The sequence below is a fragment of the Lissotriton vulgaris genome, chromosome 11, assembly GCF_964263255.1.
Source record: "Lissotriton vulgaris chromosome 11, aLisVul1.2, whole genome shotgun sequence".
NCBI classification, from domain to species: Eukaryota; Metazoa; Chordata; class Amphibia; order Caudata; family Salamandridae; genus Lissotriton; species Lissotriton vulgaris.
In genome coordinates this window covers 284,757,718-284,779,172 of record NC_141699.1, presented here as the reverse complement: position 1 = coordinate 284,779,172, position 21,455 = coordinate 284,757,718, and the positions used below count along the sequence as shown (strand labels likewise).

The window sequence follows — 21,455 nt, the reverse complement described above, 5'->3', positions numbered from 1 at the left end:
TCCTCATCCCAGCACCTCTGGGGGTGTTTCAAGTCTAACTGCGCCCCCTTTAGTAGAGCCCTGCACAGCAGTGTGACCCTCATCTGCCTGTGATAAGGAGGAGGGGTTGTAACATTCATGTTCTGTAGGCTTCGCAGCCCCCACCAGTTATAGATTTTTTTGTGATATCAAAAGAAGGGGGAAAGGGGGTAGGACAATTTTTAAGGGGGTCCAATGCACTCGTCCTAGCAACAAAGAACAACAAAATGGTGTACAGAGTTCCCCCGGGAGAGCTTAAGAAATTTGGCTCAACCTGTAATTCTCTCTCATAATACCTAGACGTAGGGTGAAGAAAGGGTCTCAAGTGTGCAGTGTCGACCCATATTCCAGAATGAAAAGGCACCTCACACAGGCTATCAACAGGACCACAACTGTAGCCCCAGTCGATAGTTGTTCAGCCTCATCATCGGTGCCTTGCTCCTTCGGCGGGCTGGCGGTGCAATGCCCGTCGGGCAGCGGTGAAAGCTGCACTTTTAGTGGAGATCTTTAATTCTGGGCCAGCGGGTGTGTGCGTGTGAGGGGCCAGAGGGAGTGTAATAGTGAGCGTGGTGGTGAGTTTAAAAGAAGTCAGGGAAGTCCTGTTGGTAGGCAATTTATTGGTCAGGCTTCCTGCTTCAGTAAAATGAAAAAGGGGTACTACGGGGTGGCAAGTGATGGGACCAACCCGTATTCAACCCTTTGTGTGCAAGTAGTGGTCAACATGTTTCACGCCCTAAGGGCGATTCTTCAGGACCTGGGTGCTCATAAATTACTTGGTTCCTTAAAAATTAATTAGGACACCAGTATACGACCTGAATTAGTGTCGTATCGTAATAGTTCCACAGAGGGGACTTTCTGGAACCTTAGTGTTTCTTCCTAGAAACCTCACGGGCCATCCAAGTGGGGCCAGCAGCGAGATGAGGGAGTCCTCTAGCGTCGCTGCAGACAAGCTGCTCTGCACCTACCCCTCCCACAGGACAACAAGGTCTGGACAGCCGGCTGTCCAGACCTTGTTGTCCTGTGGGAGGGGTAGGTGCAGAGCAGCTTGTCTGCAGCGACGCTAGAGGACTCCCTCATCTCGCTGCTGGCCCCACTTGGATGGCCCGTGAGGTTTCTAGGAAGAAACACTAAGGTTCCAGAAAGTCCCCTCTGTGGAACTATTACGATACGACACTAATTCAGGTCGTATACTGGTGTCCTAATTAATTTTTAAGGAACCAAGTAATTTATGAGCACCCAGGTCCTGAAGAATCGCCCTTAGGGCGTGAAACATGTTGACCACTACTTGCACACAAAGGGTTGAATACGGGTTGGTCCCATCACTTGCCACCCCGTAGTACCCCTTTTTCATTTTACTGAAGCAGGAAGCCTGACCAATAAATTGCCTACCAACAGGACTTCCCTGACTTCTTTTAAACTCACCACCACGCTCACTATTACACTCCCTCTGGCCCCTCACACGCACACACCCGCTGGCCCAGAATTAAAGATCTCCACTAAAAGTGCAGCTTTCACCGCTGCCCGACGGGCATTGCACCGCCAGCCCGCCGAAGGAGCAAGGCACCGATGATGAGGCTGAACAACTATCGACTGGGGCTACAGTTGTGGTCCTGTTGATAGCCTGTGTGAGGTGCCTTTTCATTCTGGAATATGGGTCGACACTGCACACTTGAGACCCTTTCTTCACCCTACGTCTAGGTATTATGAGAGAGAATTACAGGTTGAGCCAAATTTCTTAAGCTCTCCCGGGGGAACTCTGTACACCATTTTGTTGTTCTTTATAGATTTTTTTGTATAAGAGCCTTGCGTAGTAAAAGGTGCCCCACAGGGAGGCCATGCATCTCCCGGAGGTGCAAGAAGAGACACAAATAAATCACCCAATGTATTGACCTCCCCCCTGGGCGTTCCCAGCGCTGGGCAGTCATCAGCGGAAGTTCGCACGTATATGGCAATGTAGTGCATGTTCTCTGCAGCGCCCTACACAAAATGCAGTGTGCTGTCCTGATCATTACATTTTTACCTGGTGCCATAGAGGCGGGGGCAGGCTTCATCAGAACAGTAGACAGCCCTTTTTTGGAGGGAGGGTCCCGCTCCCGAGGCCCCCCCATCCCATAGCACCGACCTCCAGGGGGTCACTCGTTGCAGCGTCACAGCCAAGACGTAGAGCTCAAAATCAGGAGCAGCCAGGCCGCCCCCACCCCTTCAGGAGAGCCATGCGGCGCAGTGCTGGGCCCCAGTATAGCCTCAGTAGGATCCCAGTCACTTCCCAAAACTAGCCAGTCCTTAGTAAACCCCTTTCTCTCCCCTCACCAAATGCAATGGGTCTTCTCCTGTGTCTGCCTTCAAAAAGCTCCCGGCTTTGGCAAAGGCATTGCGTGTTTATAATTGCATCACGCTTTCACTTAGTGAAAGCGCGATGCAATTATAAACATGCACTGCCTTTGCCAAAGGAAGATCACAAAAAAGTGTGCAGGGGCTAATTAGAAGACACGGTCTCCCGCCGCAAGTAAAAGATCCAATCCCGGTGGGAGGGGCTTAAAGGAGACAGGGTGGCAACCGGCGCCTATTGTCATGCCTTCAGTGCAATCATTGCACTGCCTTTGGAATGATTCGTGACGCAAAACGACGCACACTAATTAAAATTTAAGGCGGAACTGAGACGAGGCTTCTGGAAGTGTATCGATTCCAAGAAGCCTCGGAAGATGAGAGCAGCGCATGCGCTGCTTACCTCACAAGACCTAAAAGGAAGGTTTGGGCCTGGCAAGGGTTAACTTGCCAGGTCGAAATGGCAGGTTAAAGCTGCACACAGAGGCACTGCTATGGCAGGCCTGAGACAGGTTTAAAGAGCTAATTGAGTGGGTGGCACTATCAGGGCTGCAGGCCCAGGGCGCATATAGTGCACTTTACTAAGGATTTACAAGTACATTCAATATGCCAACTGTGGATAAGCCAGTGTTACCATGTTTTAGGGAACAAGCATAAGCACTCAAGCACTGGTCAGCTGTGGTAAAGTGGCCATAATACTAAGGCAAACAAAAATAAGGTCTGCAAAACAGGAGGTCAGAAGGCAAAATGTCAGGGGGAACCCTGCCAAGGATGCCAGGTGTAACAGATATTTAAAATTCAAACAATACCCTGTAATTCATTATAACCCTAAGGTTCATCACTTTTACTTCTGTGCCCAGTCTGATGCCCATGGATGCCGTACGTTGGGAAGGTAAAGAAAGAAACGAGAGAGGCCGATCCCAGTATCTTAAATTCTGATGTGTGTTGTATTTGTATAGCGCGAACAGTAACCCGTAAGCATCCCGGCGCTTGTACTCCTACCACAAGGGAACCCCTCCTGGCTTTTCCTTGTGAGGTGTCCACTCCTGGGCATCCCATGGTGAAACCAGGCATCCCTTGTGTATCGGGGGCCGTTGTGGAGACTAAGCAAGCTATTGCCCAGAGTTGCAGCGTGGGGCCCATGCTTAGATTCGGCACTGAGGCGAGAATATCCAGTCAGAGGAATTTAAGCCCGATCCTGCCGAGGCGGGAATCGAACCCTGGTCCCTGGCCAGTGCTCTGCATCAAGGTCTGCCGCTCTAACCATTGAGCCACACTTCTCCACTTCTCCATGTTTTACCATTCAAGTGACTAGCATCTGCTGTTTAATCTCCACCAGGAAGTTATGAGTAGCCTTTGGTATGATAGAAAATCCTTGCTCCCTCACCATTTGTATCTCTAGATGAGTCCTTTGAACGTAAATGAGCTGTTATGACCCCCGCCAGTGGATGGATGTACGTTAAACCTATTATCTTCTGCTAACTTATTGCCTGACTCGAATGCTCATGTGTTCGATATGAAGGACATGTACAAAAATGATGTTGCCTGAGAAGGGTTATTTAGTTAAGATTATTTTCTGATAACAGATTGTACTCATTAAATCCATTAAACATAGCTAATTATGGCTAACAAAACAATTGATCCATTCTCATTTTAAACCCACTCTTGTTTTGGCTGGGAGATAGAAATGAATGTCATAAGCCAAAGACTTTGGTTTAGTTGCATGTACATATGGGTAGAGAAGTTGGCCTAACGGCTAGGGCGGTCGTCCTCTAATCTGGGGAACTGGGTTCGAGTCTCGGCAATGACGCTGAACATCCTGTGATTCTGGGCAAATCACTTCATCTCCCCGTGCCTTCCAAAAAATGAATGTGTCCTCATGTAACACAACTGGTGCTATGTAAAGCGCTCTGATACCCGATACCGTCGGGTCAAGTTCACGCTATTTAAAACTCTGTAAAATAAATAAAAAAGTAAGCTAATGTTTCAAGAGGTAAAATATAACATAGACCACATTCATGTTCGTGTGCCCACTTGCACCTGATAAAGTAAGAGTGGTAGTGTTTATTTTATTTCTCTATGGGAACGATTCACATCATCATATATGAGTAAGATAAGTGGTATTAGAGGAGCATTACACATATTCACAAATGCCTTTGTGAACTTATCACAAAAATATCCAACACCCTTTTAGTAAAAGTGCAGAGATGGCGCAGTCATTTTTGTTTGTACTTTTTGTGTATTGGTATTTCCTTAAAATTCCAATTTTGTTTGTCTTGGGTCCAATTCACAGGCAGTTAAGCCTTCGTGAAGTAATACGGCTAGCGGCCTACGTCATGCATTCACAAAATGCCTTTGTGAATTGGCCCAATGTTTATACACTAACAAACTACAGTTCGTTAGCGTGAGTGTTGGCCACGCATTTACATTTTTACCTTATACACATAGCAACAAATCTGATCATAGTTGAATTTGTTGGTGGTGAAATTAGTTTCATGTTACTTTAATTAATATGTTAATGGAAAGTTAAGTCCTTAATGTAGTGAAGTTGTCCAATCACAAATAGCTGAAGTCTTGTTTAAAAATCGAGTCGGGGGAAGCTATTCTATTAATGTCCAGTGCTTCTTTACATCCTTGAGCACATGTCTGGTAAAGCATATGACTTGACTATTCAATCATATCTGCCTCCAAAGGTTTTTTTGACTCATGAAAATATCCTGTATTCCCGGACCGTGTGCAGTCTTTAATGTTGCACATTAGAAGAAAGACCTACCATCGTTGCTGAATTTCTTACACTAACACTTTCAAAAGTCCTTTTATTTTGTCATTTTGTTTTGTGCATTTTGTTGAAGTGATAGAGCTATGGGTATCGGGCTGTTTCGGAGGTGATTTGCCCTAAAAGGCAGTCAGTTGTAGAACATGTGCACACTTTCCTATAGTATCCAATTTGGTTGCAGTTTTATATTGTTGTAAATCATTCTTATGTGTTATATTCAATTGTGTCTTCTATTGAAAAAGTTGAAGCAAACGAACTCTCTATATGGTGCCCACTCATTCTAATGGACTAAGCAATGATGTGGCACACCTCGAGAGTCACTGTGAAACTCAAATGTGTCATTAATGTCATTAAAAAAAGTTGCCTGCATAGAGGGTGGTATAAGCGTGGTATTAAAGAATGGTGCCTGCCCAGGTGAAGGTCTAAGCATGTTATTAAAGAATGGTGCCTGCCCAGGTGAAGGTCTCAAAATTACTTGTTAGGGTTACCCAGGGGTTTAAGTGGGCCGGGTCCCGCCGGTGCTAAGCACCGGCAGTTCTAAAAAACAGGTGTCAAGACGAGTCCCGATCGGGCTTTCCATTTTCTCCATCACCCTCCGGGTGAAAAAAAAATCTTAACTCTGCAGCGGTACCTCCCTTCACTGCATTTGGGGTCACTTGGAAGAGACTTGTTAAGGTTCCTTCACGGTCTCATCATTTCGGAACTGAAGGATTGTCATTATTATATTCAATGAAGTCATAGTTGTTGCTTATGCAACTAACAACAATTGACAAAGCCAATAGCGTTGGCTTGCTGTAGGTGTAATGTTACTTGTTGTATTATATATCTGGATGCAATGACAGAAACAGCAAAATACCAGTCGGATGGCACGCTATGCTAAGCACAGATTTTTCGCTTATGTGTTTTAAGCCACGCCCTTAACTACATTGGCCAATCCCCTTTGAGAGACACCCCCCAAGTTTTTTCATCCCACTTAAAGCCCTGGGGTTACCTAGGGATTGCACTACCACTGAACTGCCTTTAACAATATCAGTGTTTTTACTTCCAAAGTCTGGAGTCAGATTCTGGATGTACATTAATGTAAATGTTTTGCACCTTCTCCCCTTTCTACAGAAAGCCTTCAGCGCCCTGTGCCACAGTACCCATCTCTATGGGAGGCGACTGGTCCTGGAATGGGCTGATGCCGAGGACTCTGTGGAGGCCATAAGGAGGAAGACAGCGGAGCACTTTCACGGTGAGGAGGCGCAGCTGGTGATTGGGGTGAAAAGTCCCACAGGAATGTGGCAATTGTGCTTGTCTGAGAGTTTGCACCTCTTCATTACGTATGCCTAGCATGGAAGGTGGATTCAACAAAGCTTACTTCCCGTAAGCAATGAATCCCTGGCCTGGAGAGAATTGACAAAGTGAGCAACTAGAGACCTCACTTGGTTATTGGGCAAGTCAATATGGGACAAAAAAGGCACGAGGTGGAATGGAAAGAGGTGTAGTTGAGAGTAAATCAGTGTTTCCTAAACTGTGCGTCCTGAGCCAATTTTTGGTGGCTCGTGAAAGTTCAAGCAATAAAAACGATGCCTATAAATTCTGTACTTGTCAATTTTCCGACGCTTGAAAGACAGAGGTCAAATGCCAGCCTATGTCTTCTGACAAATTGCTGCTGTTTTTTAGCATGGGCCTTGGTGTTTACTCACTCCTCTCACTTTGCAATCAGAAAAACCAAAGTAAAGTGACTTATGTGGCAGTCTTGCTGGGGTGCAGGTTATAAGGAAAGCCTGTAGGATGTAATTTGTCACACAGAACAAAATGTAAATACCTACAAACAAACAGTACAAATTTAGCAGTTAGGAAAGCAAAACGAGACCCATTTGTTTGTAATCCTGAAGTGTGATGGAAAAAAAGATTTTAACAAACAAATCAATATACTTTACTTGTTGGTGCACACATGATAAATATTCACTTAAAGCTAATAACGGCACATTATTGTTTGTGTGCAATATAGTTTCATCAGTAAAACTGTATGTCTTTGCACATTTAGTGCCCATTTCAATGTAAAGTGTGCTGTCTGCAAATGACAGTGCACTTCCACATAATACTGTAATTATAATAAAAAATCACCCACCTCATGTCCATTTACCTAGATGGGTCACAACAGTTTGTCGTTTTAAAAAGTGGGTTGTGGTTCAAAACGTTTGGGAACTACTGGAGTAAATGAAAATACATGAATATGGAGAGTAGATAAAAGTAGCTAGGGTGAATGCAAGCATGCCTATATTCATGCTGCAACCATTAATGAAAGTACTATCTATAGACTTTAGAAAAAGGTGATGTTGAGCGGGGGGATATGATTCTTAGTGAAGGTGAATATGGGTAGGCACACTCGGAAAGATTGAGGCGATTGAAGGATGAGAGTGAGGGCCATGGAGGAAACGAAGAACAGCAGAAAAACGAGCAAAGGAAATACAGATGATGACCAGGCAATCTGCATATACAGGTTACAGGAGGATAGTAAAGAGACAAAATCTCTGGAAATGTGAAGCACCGCAGGTATGGAGCTGCAGAGATGAAAAGGGAGAGAAACAGGGGAGCAGCGCAGTGTAGGTGTGAGTCGGAATCACACGGAGCAGAAAAAAGCTGTAGAGATGAAAAGGGAGCGAGAAGGGAGAGCAGCGCAGTAGAGGTGAGTCAGGGAATCCCAAGGAACAGAAAGGAGCTGTAGAGATGAAAAGGGAGCGAGAAGGGAGAGCAGCGCAGTAGAGGTGAGTCAGGGAATCCCAAGGAACAGAAAGGAGCTGTAGAGATGAAAAGGGAGCGAGAAGGGAGAGCAGCGCAGTAGAGGTGAGTCAGGGAATCCCAAGGAACAGAAAGGAGCTGTAGAGATTAAAAGGGAGCGAGAAGGGAGAGCAGCGCAGTAGAGGTGAGTCAGGGAATCCCAAGGAACAGAAAGGAGCTGTAGAGATGAAAAGGGAGCGAGAAGGGAGAGCAGCGCAGTAGAGGTGAGTCAGGGAATCCCAAGGAACAGAAAGAAGCTGTAGAGATGAAAAGGGAGCGAGAAGGGAGAGCAGCGCAGTAGAGGTGAGTCAGGGAATCCCAAGGAACAGAAAGGAGCTGTAGAGATGAAAAGGGAGCGAGAAGGAAGAGCAGCGCAGTAGAGGTGAGTCGGGGAATCCCAAGGAGCAGAAAAGAGCTGCAGAGATGAAGAAAAGATGATGGAATAGAACACGAGAGGAAAGCAGAGACCCTCATAAAGGATGGACAGATCGGGGTGGGGGGCGTTTGTAGGGCAAAGAGGCGTTATGAGGGAGCATGACATAAGCAGTTAACTGGAGGGGAGATCTCCCCACTGCCTCTTTATTGATGTGCACTGACAGATGCAGACGTTTCTGTTTACAAACAGTAGTGCTGAGTGGTCTCCCAGGCTTGCTCCCTCCCACAGATCAATGCTCTCCGCCTCCCCAGGTTGTCCCCAGTCAAGGAAAGGCCTGAGATCAGCAGTCCTCGCTCTGCCTGAAGCAGTGAAGAGACAGCCAGCGCTAAAGGCTTGGCAGCTGGAACACGAGATGCTGAGTCTGACGGTCCTCGTGTGATTTCTGTAATCCCTATATCTAGATTCTTCGCCTGTCGTTGGTCTAAGCTGGTGGGATGGGCTTTGTACTTTGCCCTGGATCTTGTACAGTGTGTGTCTATTTCGAAATAACCAAAACACACCATAAACGTTAGTGTCAGGGACATTTTAGGGTTTTTGAGGGCCCTGGGCCAAACGTATTTCCGGGGGCCCCTATTCGGAACCGCTTTGAATTTTTTAGCCAGTTTCTGCTCTTTTGTGCCCTCTTTGGCCAGGGTACTGACAGTGCACATGCCCACTGGCCCACACCCTATATGTGTTTTCATCTAATATTTAGGGACAGTGAGGTGTGTTTTCAATATTATAACACAGCAGCAGCTCATACATTTACTGCAAATAATCTCTAATCCCAGCAGCAGGTGAGCCCATGTGATTCCCTCCAGTTGTCTGAGGAGATTGTAAATGATCTGCAGTGGTGGCTGCTCTAATGCAATTGGACCAGTGGTAAACCCCTTTCCCTACTCCACCCAGACTTGACAGTGGTGAAAGACACATCACTATTAGGTTAGTAGAAGTGGTGATCAGCGGAGTCTGGTTTCTGGCAGAGTTCTGTCGCCACATAGATCTGTCGGAGCTGTGGATGATTCACTTGGAATTGAAGATCTTATAGTTGACCATCAAGGGTAGGCTGATTCAGGTTTTAACAAACAACACCAGTGCCTTGTTGTACTGCAACAAGCACCATGGCTTGGGGGTCTTGGGTCCTGTGCCAGGAGGCTCTACACCTCTGTAGCTTTGAAGCTGGCTAAATCATCAGGGCATGTACCTGGTGACACAGCTTTTGCTGGCAACCTAAACCACCAGGGCAGACAGGCTCAATTACTGACACCTATTGGGACATGAATGGCAGTTACACCCGGAGACGGCACAAGTCTTCTTCCAGCAATAGGGAGAATGACGGCCTGATCCTTTTGCCACTGCGGAGAACTTGCCATGTCAACACTTTTGTGCATTGGAGTTCCGAAAAAGTGTTTCCCCCAGAGACTTTTTTTGCATGCAGTGGAGCACAAGACTCATATATGCCTTCCTGCTGCTGCCTCTCCTGCCCTGAGGTCTAAAGAACGTCAGACTCGACCCAGCCCAAATAATTCTAGTAGCTCTGGATGGGACCAGGGAAGTGTGGTACCTGGAAAACCTGGGTATGAGCATATAGCCTCTAATCAAGCTGCAGCTTTGGGAGGGTATTCTGTTGCAACAGCAGGGAAAGGTACTGCATCTGATCCTGCATATTTCACATTTCCATGCTTTGAGATTGACCAGCGGTAATTGACCTCTTTCAACCTTCCTCCTAAAGTTGTTGATGGCATCTTAGCGGTGAGGAGTCCCTCTAAAAAACTCAGTGAACGTTGGTCATTGGATACATTTGTGCTTGGTGCACCAGCCAGCAAACTGACTCTACAAGAAGCTAAGTTGTTTGACGTTTTGTCGTTTGTTTGTTCCTCGCCCAGTAAGAGGTTGCCTTGGGTACTGTTAAACGCAATTTATCAGTTATTTTGCATATTTTGCATTTGCCAAAGCAGCCCTCTTTAACGCACCTGCTGTGATTAGATTTCTGAAAGGTTTGTAACATTTGTTTCTGCCAAAATCCTTTGTTGTGACACAATGGGGCTTGAACTTAGTTCCCACTTTTTTATGCGCACCTCGTTTGAACCGCTGCACAGTTGATTATTAAGACTCCTTACTCTGAAAACAGTTGTTCTCATCTTCATGAAAATTTAAATCCGTATTTGTAAAGCGCGAACTACTCACCCTTATGGGTCTCAAGGCGCTGGGGGCCGTTATGGAAATTAAGTGAGCTATTGCCCAGAGTCACATGGTGCTGAGCTGAGCTGCCTCCGGAGCCGGGGATCGAACCGTGAACCCTGTGCTCCGAAGTCAGCTGCCCTGGCGGCTGCACCACACCTCTCGGCAAGGCATGTGAACAAACTGCATGCTTTTTCTGTCAACAAACCTTATACTAAATTCTTATCAGAGAAGTAGGTGTTGAGAACCTGAACTTCTTTTCTACCAAAACTGGTCACTCTGTTTCATGTTGGGCAGACTTCACCCTTCTGACGTCCCTTCCTCCACGTCATTCCTATAAGGAGGAAGAGATACTTCATCTTTCGGACTCCAAGAAGGCTCTAATCTTTTACATTGAGTGCATCAAAGAACATCTGATGGGTTTCTCTCAGGGCAAGGGTAAGGCAGTGCAAAAGCAGACCATCTCCCAATGAACTGTTCTCCGTAAAAAGATCTGCTACGCACTGGTGAAGAAGCAGCTTCCAGAGGGCTTACAGGCTCATTTCACCACAGTTAATGCTACTTCTACTGCACTAGCATGTGGAGTACCTGTCCTTAATATTTGTGAGACATCTACATGCATACATTCACATAGGAAGCACTACTGCCGCAACAATCAGGTCCATCAAGAGGGGCATTTTTCCTTTGTGGATTTGCAGGACTTTTTGGTTTGAGCCAAATACTGAGGAGGTACTACAATGGTACTTTTTTACAAGCTGAGGAATCTCCAGGTAGAAGTATGCATCAGAAGAACAAGTTTCTTTACTTTGATAAGTTAAATAGTGTATCCACCAGAAAGATTGTTACCAAAGATAAATAACATGTTCTTTTCGCAGTAATCTCCAAATAATTTGGACACAATTACGCTGTCCTTATCTGTGAATAATGTTAACACCTTAAATTCTTTAAATAAGAAATAGTATACCGTCCTTGCAAAAGAGATGATAGAGAAATATCTAATGGGATGTTTTAGTCATTTCAGCATAATTTTCCGCATAGCGATGATGAGGAGGAAGAGGTGGACAATTTCTTGCCATCTCACTATACTGGTGATGAACTGTATTAAGACCTCCAAAATGTGAACGGTCTTACACCCCACCATGAAATTGTACTCTCCATTGCCGCACTCCATTGTGGAAAAGTGCCCCCTCTGCTGCAGCTGAATGCAGAGCAGTACAGCTGCTGGAACTGCAGTTGTTAACTGGTTACACTAAGGTTAATCTGCCTGCCGCTTGGCCTTCAAATTCTGAGCCTTTGGTAACTTCCAGTGAAGCCCTGGCAGACTCTGACTGCTAAATGGTTAAAGCCTTGCTCAACACAGTCAGTAATTTGCCCTCTCTATATGTGCTATAGGCCTGCTCCGGGTGACCCAGCTTTCCTGAATGAGCACTCAACACTGGAAAGTCTTCTAGAGCAAGCTTCAGCCAGCAAAGTAAATCCAAATGCCGTACCTACTTGCCTATCTTGGCAAGAGGGGGTTCTCTTCTAGTTTAGTATTCCTACCTCTGAATGCGCTCTGCCTCTTGGACAGATACACTTGTGCCCTCTGGTCTATAGCAAGCAAGATCTTTCCCAGTCTCTCTGAAAAAAGTTTGAATTACCTTTGCATAAACAGCCCACAACTGACAGTGTACATCCAAATGTATTCTCCAGGCCGGGCTAGATATCTCTGTCTGCATAGGCCATGCTGTTGGGCATTATTATGGTGATTCTTTGTCAAACATGGATGTGCAGCCTGTGGTAACCTCTTCTACCATGCAGGCATTCAAAAATATTTTGAAAATAACCTTGCTTCCTATATTGTGGCATGCTCCATCGTCTGTGAATTCCCCACGTCAAGGTAGGTGTGTACCACCTTGACTGACTCAACCAGTCATAGAAGTGTCTGATAAATTTCAACTGGACACAATCAGGGATACAGATATTTAAGTAATTCCCTAAGTTAGGTGTCCTTATCATACAGACAACAACTATCTTGCTCTTGTCTTCCCCAGGGTTGCCCACCTAAGAGCCAAAATTCCACTGGATGCCCGTATAGATGATAGGCTTCATGGGAGCCATTCCAGACATGTTCAGTGCTTCCCCTGCAGCGAGTCCGGGACATTCTGGGTATGAGCCTTTTGTTTCAGGCTTGATTCTATGTTGTAGCACATGCAGTTCTGAGACTGCTTGGTCTCCAGGCCTTGTGCATCCTCCTTGTGGATCGTGCCCATTGGCGCATGCGGGCAAAGCTGTGCAACTTACATCTTCAGTTGGTTTTCACTATGGGAACCTCTCAGACAGTATCTGTGTGTCAGATGAGATGGCACAAGACCTTCTTTGGTAGAGGAAGGATTGAAAATTGACTTGTGGCAGGTCATTCTCCCTACCGTATCTAGAGCTCACAGTAGTGATGACTGCATCTGCTCTGGGTGTAGGAGTTCACCGGGACAAGGTGGAAGTTAGAGGTCTTTGATCTTCACTGCAGCCGATGCACAACAGCCTTCTGGAGATGTGTGCTTTTTATCTGGCTCTCAAAACCACCATTTGGTACTGCAACCAACAGGAGTGACTGGGGTCACATTTGCTATACAGTACAAGAAGGTGCGGAGGCTATGGTGCTGGCAAAATCTTCAGAGAATTTCCTGGACTGTCAGCCATCTGAAATGATCCCTAATTATCAAGGCATACGAGCTCAGCAGATGCTGTAAGAAATTAGATTACTATTTGGGATGGGTGACTACCTACATCAAGAAAAAATCACAAGCCTTGTCAGGGTAAACCCTTAAAGTCACTAAATTAAAGCAAGCTCACCTGTTGTTTGTTATGCCACAGAGTAGACAGGCTTAACTTAGGGAAATGTGTAAAGTGTTTATGCAGTACCAAAACATGAATATTGTAAAAATGCAAAACAGTAAAAATCCCTTACCGAATTAGAAGATAGAGTAAAATGAAATGAACAAAATTACAACAAAATGGCAAAATTCCAAAATGGGAAGCCGAAGATAAGACATTTTTTTTGTTTCAAGTAAGAATAGCGCCAAGAAGCACAAAGCCAATGATAGTGTTAGACCAGGACCTAGGTGCAATTTGCGGCTGTCTGCGATGGAGCACATGTGAGATACACCAACCAGGTTTGTCTTGGTCAAATTTTTTACTTTTAGACTTTGTCCTTTAAGTCCCAATCCACCAAAGGCGTACACTTCCAACTCCCCCACCACCACCCTAAGATTTCAGGGGCGGCACTTAGAGACTCACTGGGTGGCAGGTAGCAGCCAACAGGAAGTCCAGACCAAGTCCAGTTGCCAGCTGGGCAGATGCAATAAAGGCCTGTACAAGCTATCCCTGTAGCTTGAACAGGAGGTCAGCTTTATACATGTTTTAGTCCACTTATTTATCCTGGGTACAAGCAGGTCCAGTCCTCCTTGGCTCCTTATGATCACAGACAGCAGGTCCAGTCCTCCTTGGCTCCTTATGATCACAGACAGCAGGTCCAGTCCTCATCTGTTCTTCCTCTGCTCCTGCAGTGTTTTGACATGGGTGCCTGGAGATGTCACATCTATGTGTTGAGCAAACTAGTGGATGATAAAGACTCCTGGACAAATCCTGACCAATGGGGTGAAAGTTCCCAGAGCCAACCCTACCCACTTTGGGCATTTTCAAGATGGTGAAAGTCTTCTGCCACACTAAACTTGTGCTGTGAGGGCCAATGGTGTGTATGGGCAGAAAGTACTATAGTAATCCTAGTGCCCGTTCACATCTAACACCAAAATCCAGTTTGAAGCAGCCACTGTAACCCCAATAAACCCAAAAAAAGTAGTCTGGAGTAACAAAAGCAAGTTTTTCGGTAACCAGACAGTAGATACACAAGAATTGTCTTGGCATCCTATTTCCTTCTTTTCAAGAGTGCCCAAGTGTCATATGTAAACCTGTCAAGAAGCATTTGACACATTTCAGCAGGATTTCAAACTGTAGTGTCAAAAAGGATGCCCACAGCTGTTGATTGCTCCTGGGAAGCATTTCACACCCATTCAAATGCTTATCACTGACAGGGAGAAATCGGATAGCAAACACAAATTAGCTACCAGCAACTTTAGGCAGGGACTATGTAACTTTCTAAAAGTTACTTTTCCTTAATATTTATCTAAAATCCGACTTCACAATTGAATTGGATTTTTACCAACTAATAAAATAGTTGTTTAATTTTTTCTTGCTAGACCTAGAGTATTAATATTTTTATTTGTACTCCGTTTTTATACGAATGTATGAAATTACAGCGCATGCTTTTACAAAGCATACCTTTGTCCACATGCCTTTACAACGCAAAGTAAGTATACATAAGTGAAACCCCTTATTATTTTTGGGAACTACATATACATTTGTATATATTTAATATTATAAATATTAAATGTTCCTTTTTGGGTGGCAGCCCAACCTTGCCCCCCTTTTTTTTAATAACCTTACTACACTATTCTCTTACCCAACCCTAAACCCTAAAAACACAATTTCCACCCAATTCCCTTACCCACCCTAAACCCTGATAGCACTCGTACACCTTATACGTGTACCTGCCCCAAAACCATAAAAACACCCTTACTATCCTAGGTTGCTACCCGCTCCTAAACCCTAAAAACACGCTTACCACCCAATTCCCTTACCCACCTCTAAACCTTGAAACCTCCTTACCAACCTATACCCATACCCACTCTTAAACCTTAAAAACACTGTTACCACCCTATGCCCCTAATCACCCCAATCCCTAAAATACCCTTACCACCCAATGTCCCCTCCCACCCCTAAACCCTAAAAATACCCTTATACATCTCTAAAGCCTACAAACACCCTTACCCAATACCCCTACCCACTCCATTACCCTAAATTAAATTCTGTCTGTCTATCTATCTATCTGTCTATCTATCTAACTACAAACATACATACATCTATCTATCGGTCTATCTCTATTCTCACACTTACCTTAAATATATTATCCTTTCATTGTAAAGGCATGGGTGGTAAAGACATTGCATGGTAAAGGCATCCCGCTGTAAAGACAACGTTGTAAATGTTGTCTCCTGTTTTCTACATAGGACATCTAGGATTGTCACAGTGAAAAATAGCTTTTGACTGCTTGTCACTGTATGGACATGTTAACATGATAAGTTTACAAGTCCTACTTTTAAATACCATGCACCCTGCCTTATGGACTTTAAGGCCTACATAGGGGTGATTTATTAATATGTAAAAGGGAGGTTTTCACCTGTCAAAATAGTTTGTTTTGACAGTTTGTATTCTGTTTTTTACTGTTGCAATTAGGCTACAAATGTAGGTTTGAAACCATGTTTGCGCTGCCACTGTAGTGGATGGCTTAGTAGGTACTGAAAACCACTGCTGGCATTTAACCTTGAGGCCTTGGACACTTTGTACCATATACTAGGGATTAATAGGCAGGTTAAATATACCAATTAGGACTATGTCAATTTAACCATCTTTAAAGAGGGAGCACAGGCACATTATTCCTGGTTAGCAAGTGTAAAGTGCACAGAGGTTTAAAGCCAGCAAAAATATATGGTCCAGCAAAAGGAGAAAAATCCGAAAGTAGACACCTGTAAGAACTACATGCCAGCCAGCTCATACTGTTTTCTTGTTTGATATAAGAACTTTGTGGCACTGTTCAGGTTAACCTGTAAAGAGCTTCAAAAACGCATGGTGCATTAGCGCTATATAAAACTGCTATATAAATTAAATATATTGGTTTCTACAGAGCAAGATAGAAAATCGTTTTCCATTGCCACAGAAGTTGACATGTGACTGGGCCGATGCACCTGTTCTCTCTAGTGATATGTCCTGTGGTGTATTTTGATGTGAACCTGAGTCTTGCTGGAGTGGCACATAAACACTTTCAGTGCATGACTTAAGATAACTTTTAGTTTGTCTTTTGAATGGCTTCCTTCTTGGTAAAACGTAAGCCTAGTATGGTGTTGAGCATGAGACCCCTTTACGCCTCTGTAAAATTGCACTTTTCTATAAGTCAAAGTCATCCTGATTCCACTTTTGCTGGCTATCACCTGAACAAAGAAATTTTCTCTTGACTGTCTTTTGTGCCTCTGTGGCCTCTTGTGTGAGAAAGTTAGCACAGACTATATTTCAGTTGGCTTACATTTGTAATTGCGAAAAAAGCCAGTACTCTGGATGCTACAGACTAGCCCTTTGTGACCTTTGGGAACAGTGATGAAAGCCAAGTTTTAAAAGGTAGAAGCAGTGATGAAAGATGGCTTAAATGTATCTCTCACTGCAATACTCTGCATGGGACAGACCCTCCATCTGGTTTTGTGTACACTTCAGCAGAGCTATTGCCATGTCAGTGATAATCTATAGACACAAACCTTTGTGACATTTCACACTTGAGGCTTCCTCTTGAAGTTACTCCTAAAAGCAATCCTCAGTTCAACTTGCAGGTTCCACTGAACCTCTTCGCTTAGGTCTGAGATGCCTTATCTTGTTCTCACCTCTTCTCAGTCCTGTGGAATCAATAAGCAGGTTGAGATGGGAGAGAAACCGGATGTAAGAGTAGAAGAAAACTGTATTGATGATGACCTTGTTGCTTTGCTTTTGTTGGCTCCTTTATGTTGGCAACACTCTCCTGCCACCCCCCTCGGCCTTGAATAAAAACAAAACACTGATGTGATGCTTTTGAAGTTGAACCTACCTGAACGCGTAGCGGTCTGGTTGAAAAAAACCTGTTGTAGGCTTACTAAGAACTTAGCTTGGGCTTAAAGCTCGTCCACTGCACACCATTGGTTGGCTTTACTGTCACTCACATCCTTGCTTCTTATTTGTTGTCTTGCCTTTTCCATCTTGTTGCGTCTTGTACTTATCCCTCCTGTGGAGCATAACCTTTTTAACATCCTATTGTTTTTTCGGACTTGTGTCATTCTACTGCTCACTTTTTGGGAACTGCTTTTTTTTTCTTTTTGATTAGGCTCTCCATGAGAGTTTTTATGTTCCATCTCTCTCCCTCGCCTTCGTGTGCTCCTCCAAGACGCCGCCGTGCTCAGTGTCTCTCTTTTGTGGTCTTCCCCCTCACACTCTGTTGTTCTTCCCTACTCCCTGTGTTGCTGTCACCCTTGTCCACTCCTTGTTCTTCTCCCCTGATCCTCATCTCCATTGTGTGCTTCTCGCTCTTATTGCTCTCTTCCCCACCCATGTTGCGTTGCATCTGTGCACTGCTTTCCCCACTGCCTCCACACCTTTGCTGTCTTTTTTTTTTCTTTAAGTTTTATGCTTTTGCGCAAAACAGTCTTCATTTTTAGGTCTCGCCTCTCAATGCGCATGCGCATTGAGCAGAGCGAGACTGTAGGGCTTTAAACAGACTTTACCCAACTGGCAATTTGGTGCTGTGCCCGTGCGCTTTTAGGTCAATGCGCAAGCGCATTGACCTAAAATGCGCGTGCACAGCATCAAATCGCCAGCCATCTGTTGCCCAGCTTGGTGCCGCTCCACCCCCTGCCGGATCAAAGGCTTTCACGGCCGGCCGGCCGTGCTTTCAGTTTCACGGCTGCTCGGCTGGCCGTTTCTCCTTATTTGACTTGTTTTGCTTGTTTGCAATTCAGAACTTGAAAAAGTGAACTGTCTTCAATCCAACCAACTACCCGATACTGACGGCTTAACCCTCGCGTTCAGACGGAAAGCTTAGTCTCAGTTGACTTATCTGAGGGACATTGATTTCGCAATAGTAAATCCAATATCCCCATGTGACTTGTATCCCATGCCCAAAGTTGATGACTTCTTCGAACAATTAGAAAAATGCCTGTTTCAGGTATGTATCGATCTGAATCTAGAAGATGCCCATGAAGCCCCCTCTGCCACAGAAAGAGATTGTTTCAAGTGTGTGTTCTTCAGTTTGGGCTGCGTGGGATGCTGATCTACCAGCCTCCTTTCCTAGGTTACTAGATTATCATTTAGGAATGTGTTTTCTTCTTTGTAATGTTCTCCCACTCTCATCAAAGGCTTTCACGGCCGGCTGGCCGTGCTTTCACTTTCACGGCCGGCCGGCCGCCCGTGTAAAGTGCACTTCAAAGGCCGCTCTCCCTGCTCCGCCCCCTGCTGCGGCCGTGTCGCATTTCTCCTCCCCACCTCCCCACAGCAATGCCCTCCGTCTTGTTTCTTTCGAGGTAAGTGTTACAGACTGCACCCTTTATTTACAAAGCTTTACCTCGATAACTTTGTTTCCGCCATGTGTACGCTTGTTGTGTTTACCAATTAATTCGAAAGTATATATATTTTTTTCTGGGATGGTCGTTTGAGAACTGCTCCGATGGTTTCTTCATACCAGGTTTCTAATGCAATTTGCAACTACAGTCGGGCGTTTTTACTATACAATTAACACCTTTACAGACAGACTCTGGGCTAGAAAACGTAATTTTTTTCTGCCACCCGGCTTTCTTCCTATTTCGAATTGCGGAGACATGTAAAATGTACAGGAAGTGCATTTTAATGAGTGGCTGATTTGTTAGCTTAAAAAAGAACTGTAGATTTTAGAATGATTACATCGTTCCATGGTATTATAGATGGATGAATTTCCCAACCGATCTATTAAAAAATATTAAGCCTCAAAATTATCTTAACACTAGTGCGATGGACCTACTTTTCAACCATGTCTTCTGAGGCAATTGAAAATGCTACCTTCTCTGCCTGCAAAGCGCCTCTTATTATAAATTGTATCTGAAATTATCCAGTTTCTATAAATCCACCCATACACACTTTCATCCATCTCCATGTGCTGCCACTCCTACCCATCCACCCTCGCATGCAGGCAGGCCCATCCAACCATATATTCATCCAAGTATACACCTATCAACGTATCCATGCATCCATTCACCCACCCATTCACATTTGCATCCATCCATGTGTGCATCCATCCACCATCATCTCCAAATCCACCTCCACATGCACCACCACATGCACCACCACATCCACCACCACATCCACCACCACATCCACCACCACATCCACCACCACATCCACCATCACATCCACCATCACATCCACCACCGCATCCACCACCACCACATACACCACCACATACACCACCACATCCACCACCACATCCACCACCACTTTCACCACACCCACCACCACCACATCCACCACACCGACCACCACTACATCCACCACCCCATCCACCACCACCACCCCATCCACCACCACCACTGCATCCACCACCACCACTGCATCCACCACCACCACATCCACCGCATCCACCATCACCACCACATCCACCACCACATCCACCATCACCTCCACATCCACCATGACATACACCACCACATCCACATCCACCACCACCACATCCACCACCACATCCACCACCACATCCACCACCACTTTCACCACATCCACCACCACATCTAACACGTCCACCACCACTTCCACCACCACCGCATCCATCACCACCACATCCACCACGGCATCCACCACCACCACATCCACCAACACCACCGCTTCCACCAACACCACATCCACCACCGCATCCACAACCACCACATATACAACCACATCCACCAACACTTTAACCACACCCACCACCACTACATCCACCACCACCACCCCATCCACCACCACCACCACCACCCCATCCACCAACACCACTGCATCCACCACCAACACCACTGCATCCACCACCACCACCGCATTCACCACCACCACATCCACCATCACCTCCACCATCACCTCCACATCCACCATGACATCCACCGCCACATCCACCACCACATCCACCACCACTTTCACCACATCCACCACCACCACATCCACCACCACATGCAACACATCCACCACCACTTCCACCACCGCATCTGCCACCACCACATCCACCACCACATCCACCACCACATCCACCACCGCATCCACCACCACCACATCCACCACCAACACCACATCCACCACAACCACCACATCCACCACATCCACCACCACATCCAACACATCCACCACCACCGCATCCACCACTGCATCCACCAACACCACATCCACCACCACCACCACATCCACCACCACATCCACCACCACCATATCCCCCAGATCCACCACCACCACATCTATATGTGTGTGTGTGTGCGTGTGTGTGTGTGGCTCTGTGTGTGTGTAGGTGCAAATGCAATGTTCTTGGATTTTCGTCACCATAAAATACACTGAACATAATCTTCACAAAAGTTATTTATAAACGTTTAAGCTATTGCCATTATAAATTACAATAACTTATTTAAGTATTAATTATTTACAAAATTAAAAGCCCTTGTTATTTGTAATATCAATACATCTAAGTCACGTAAATACAACACACAGTGCATTACAAATGCTATAGGTGTCACATTTGCGAAAGTTAAAACTATTGACATTGTAACTGACAAAGCTATTAATTTTGCTATTTTCAAAACCAACACATAAATAAAAAAAGTGTCATTTACAATACCAATCGCTCAAACTTTCCTAATGCAAGACCTATTGCATTTCCAATGCTTGTTTATTTACTGATCCAGTGGCGTCCATCATCTTGGATCAGTAAATAAAAAATATGGAAAATGGTGCATTTTTATTCTGCTGTTGTGCGCCAGTGAATTCTCACAAGTCCTGTCATTGTGCCTGTTTTTCAAAAGAAATTTTTTAACCAATGTTAAACAACATCGAAAAAAATAATTTTGCTTTCCCCTCTCTCTCTACAGCATCACGAAAAATTGTTAGCAAAGCCAACATGTCCTTGAGGCTTTGCTAGTGCTTTTAAGAAAGGAACTGGCTAGGGCCTATACACATGCGGAACAATAGTGGAATATCATTGCTTGACAAACCCCTGCATGAATGGTGCTTGCTTAGCAATGCTGCCTTAAGCAACTGCAGAACAACTGAGCTTTCTGAAATGTATCTTTATTGTTTTTTTAATAAAATGTATTGACATATGTG

General features: G+C 45.0%; 1 protein-coding gene across 1 annotated transcript in view; it reads left to right on the top strand.

Annotated features, from left to right (window-relative positions):
• RBM19 (RNA binding motif protein 19) overlaps positions 1–21,455 on the top strand; it is a 543,939-nt gene that overhangs the window by 410,725 nt on the left and 111,759 nt on the right. The window contains exon 23 of the mRNA XM_086943257.1: positions 6,233–6,353. Within this exon, the coding sequence (XP_086799383.1) occupies positions 6,233–6,353 (121 nt within the window). The remainder of the gene's footprint in view (positions 1–6,232; positions 6,354–21,455) is intronic.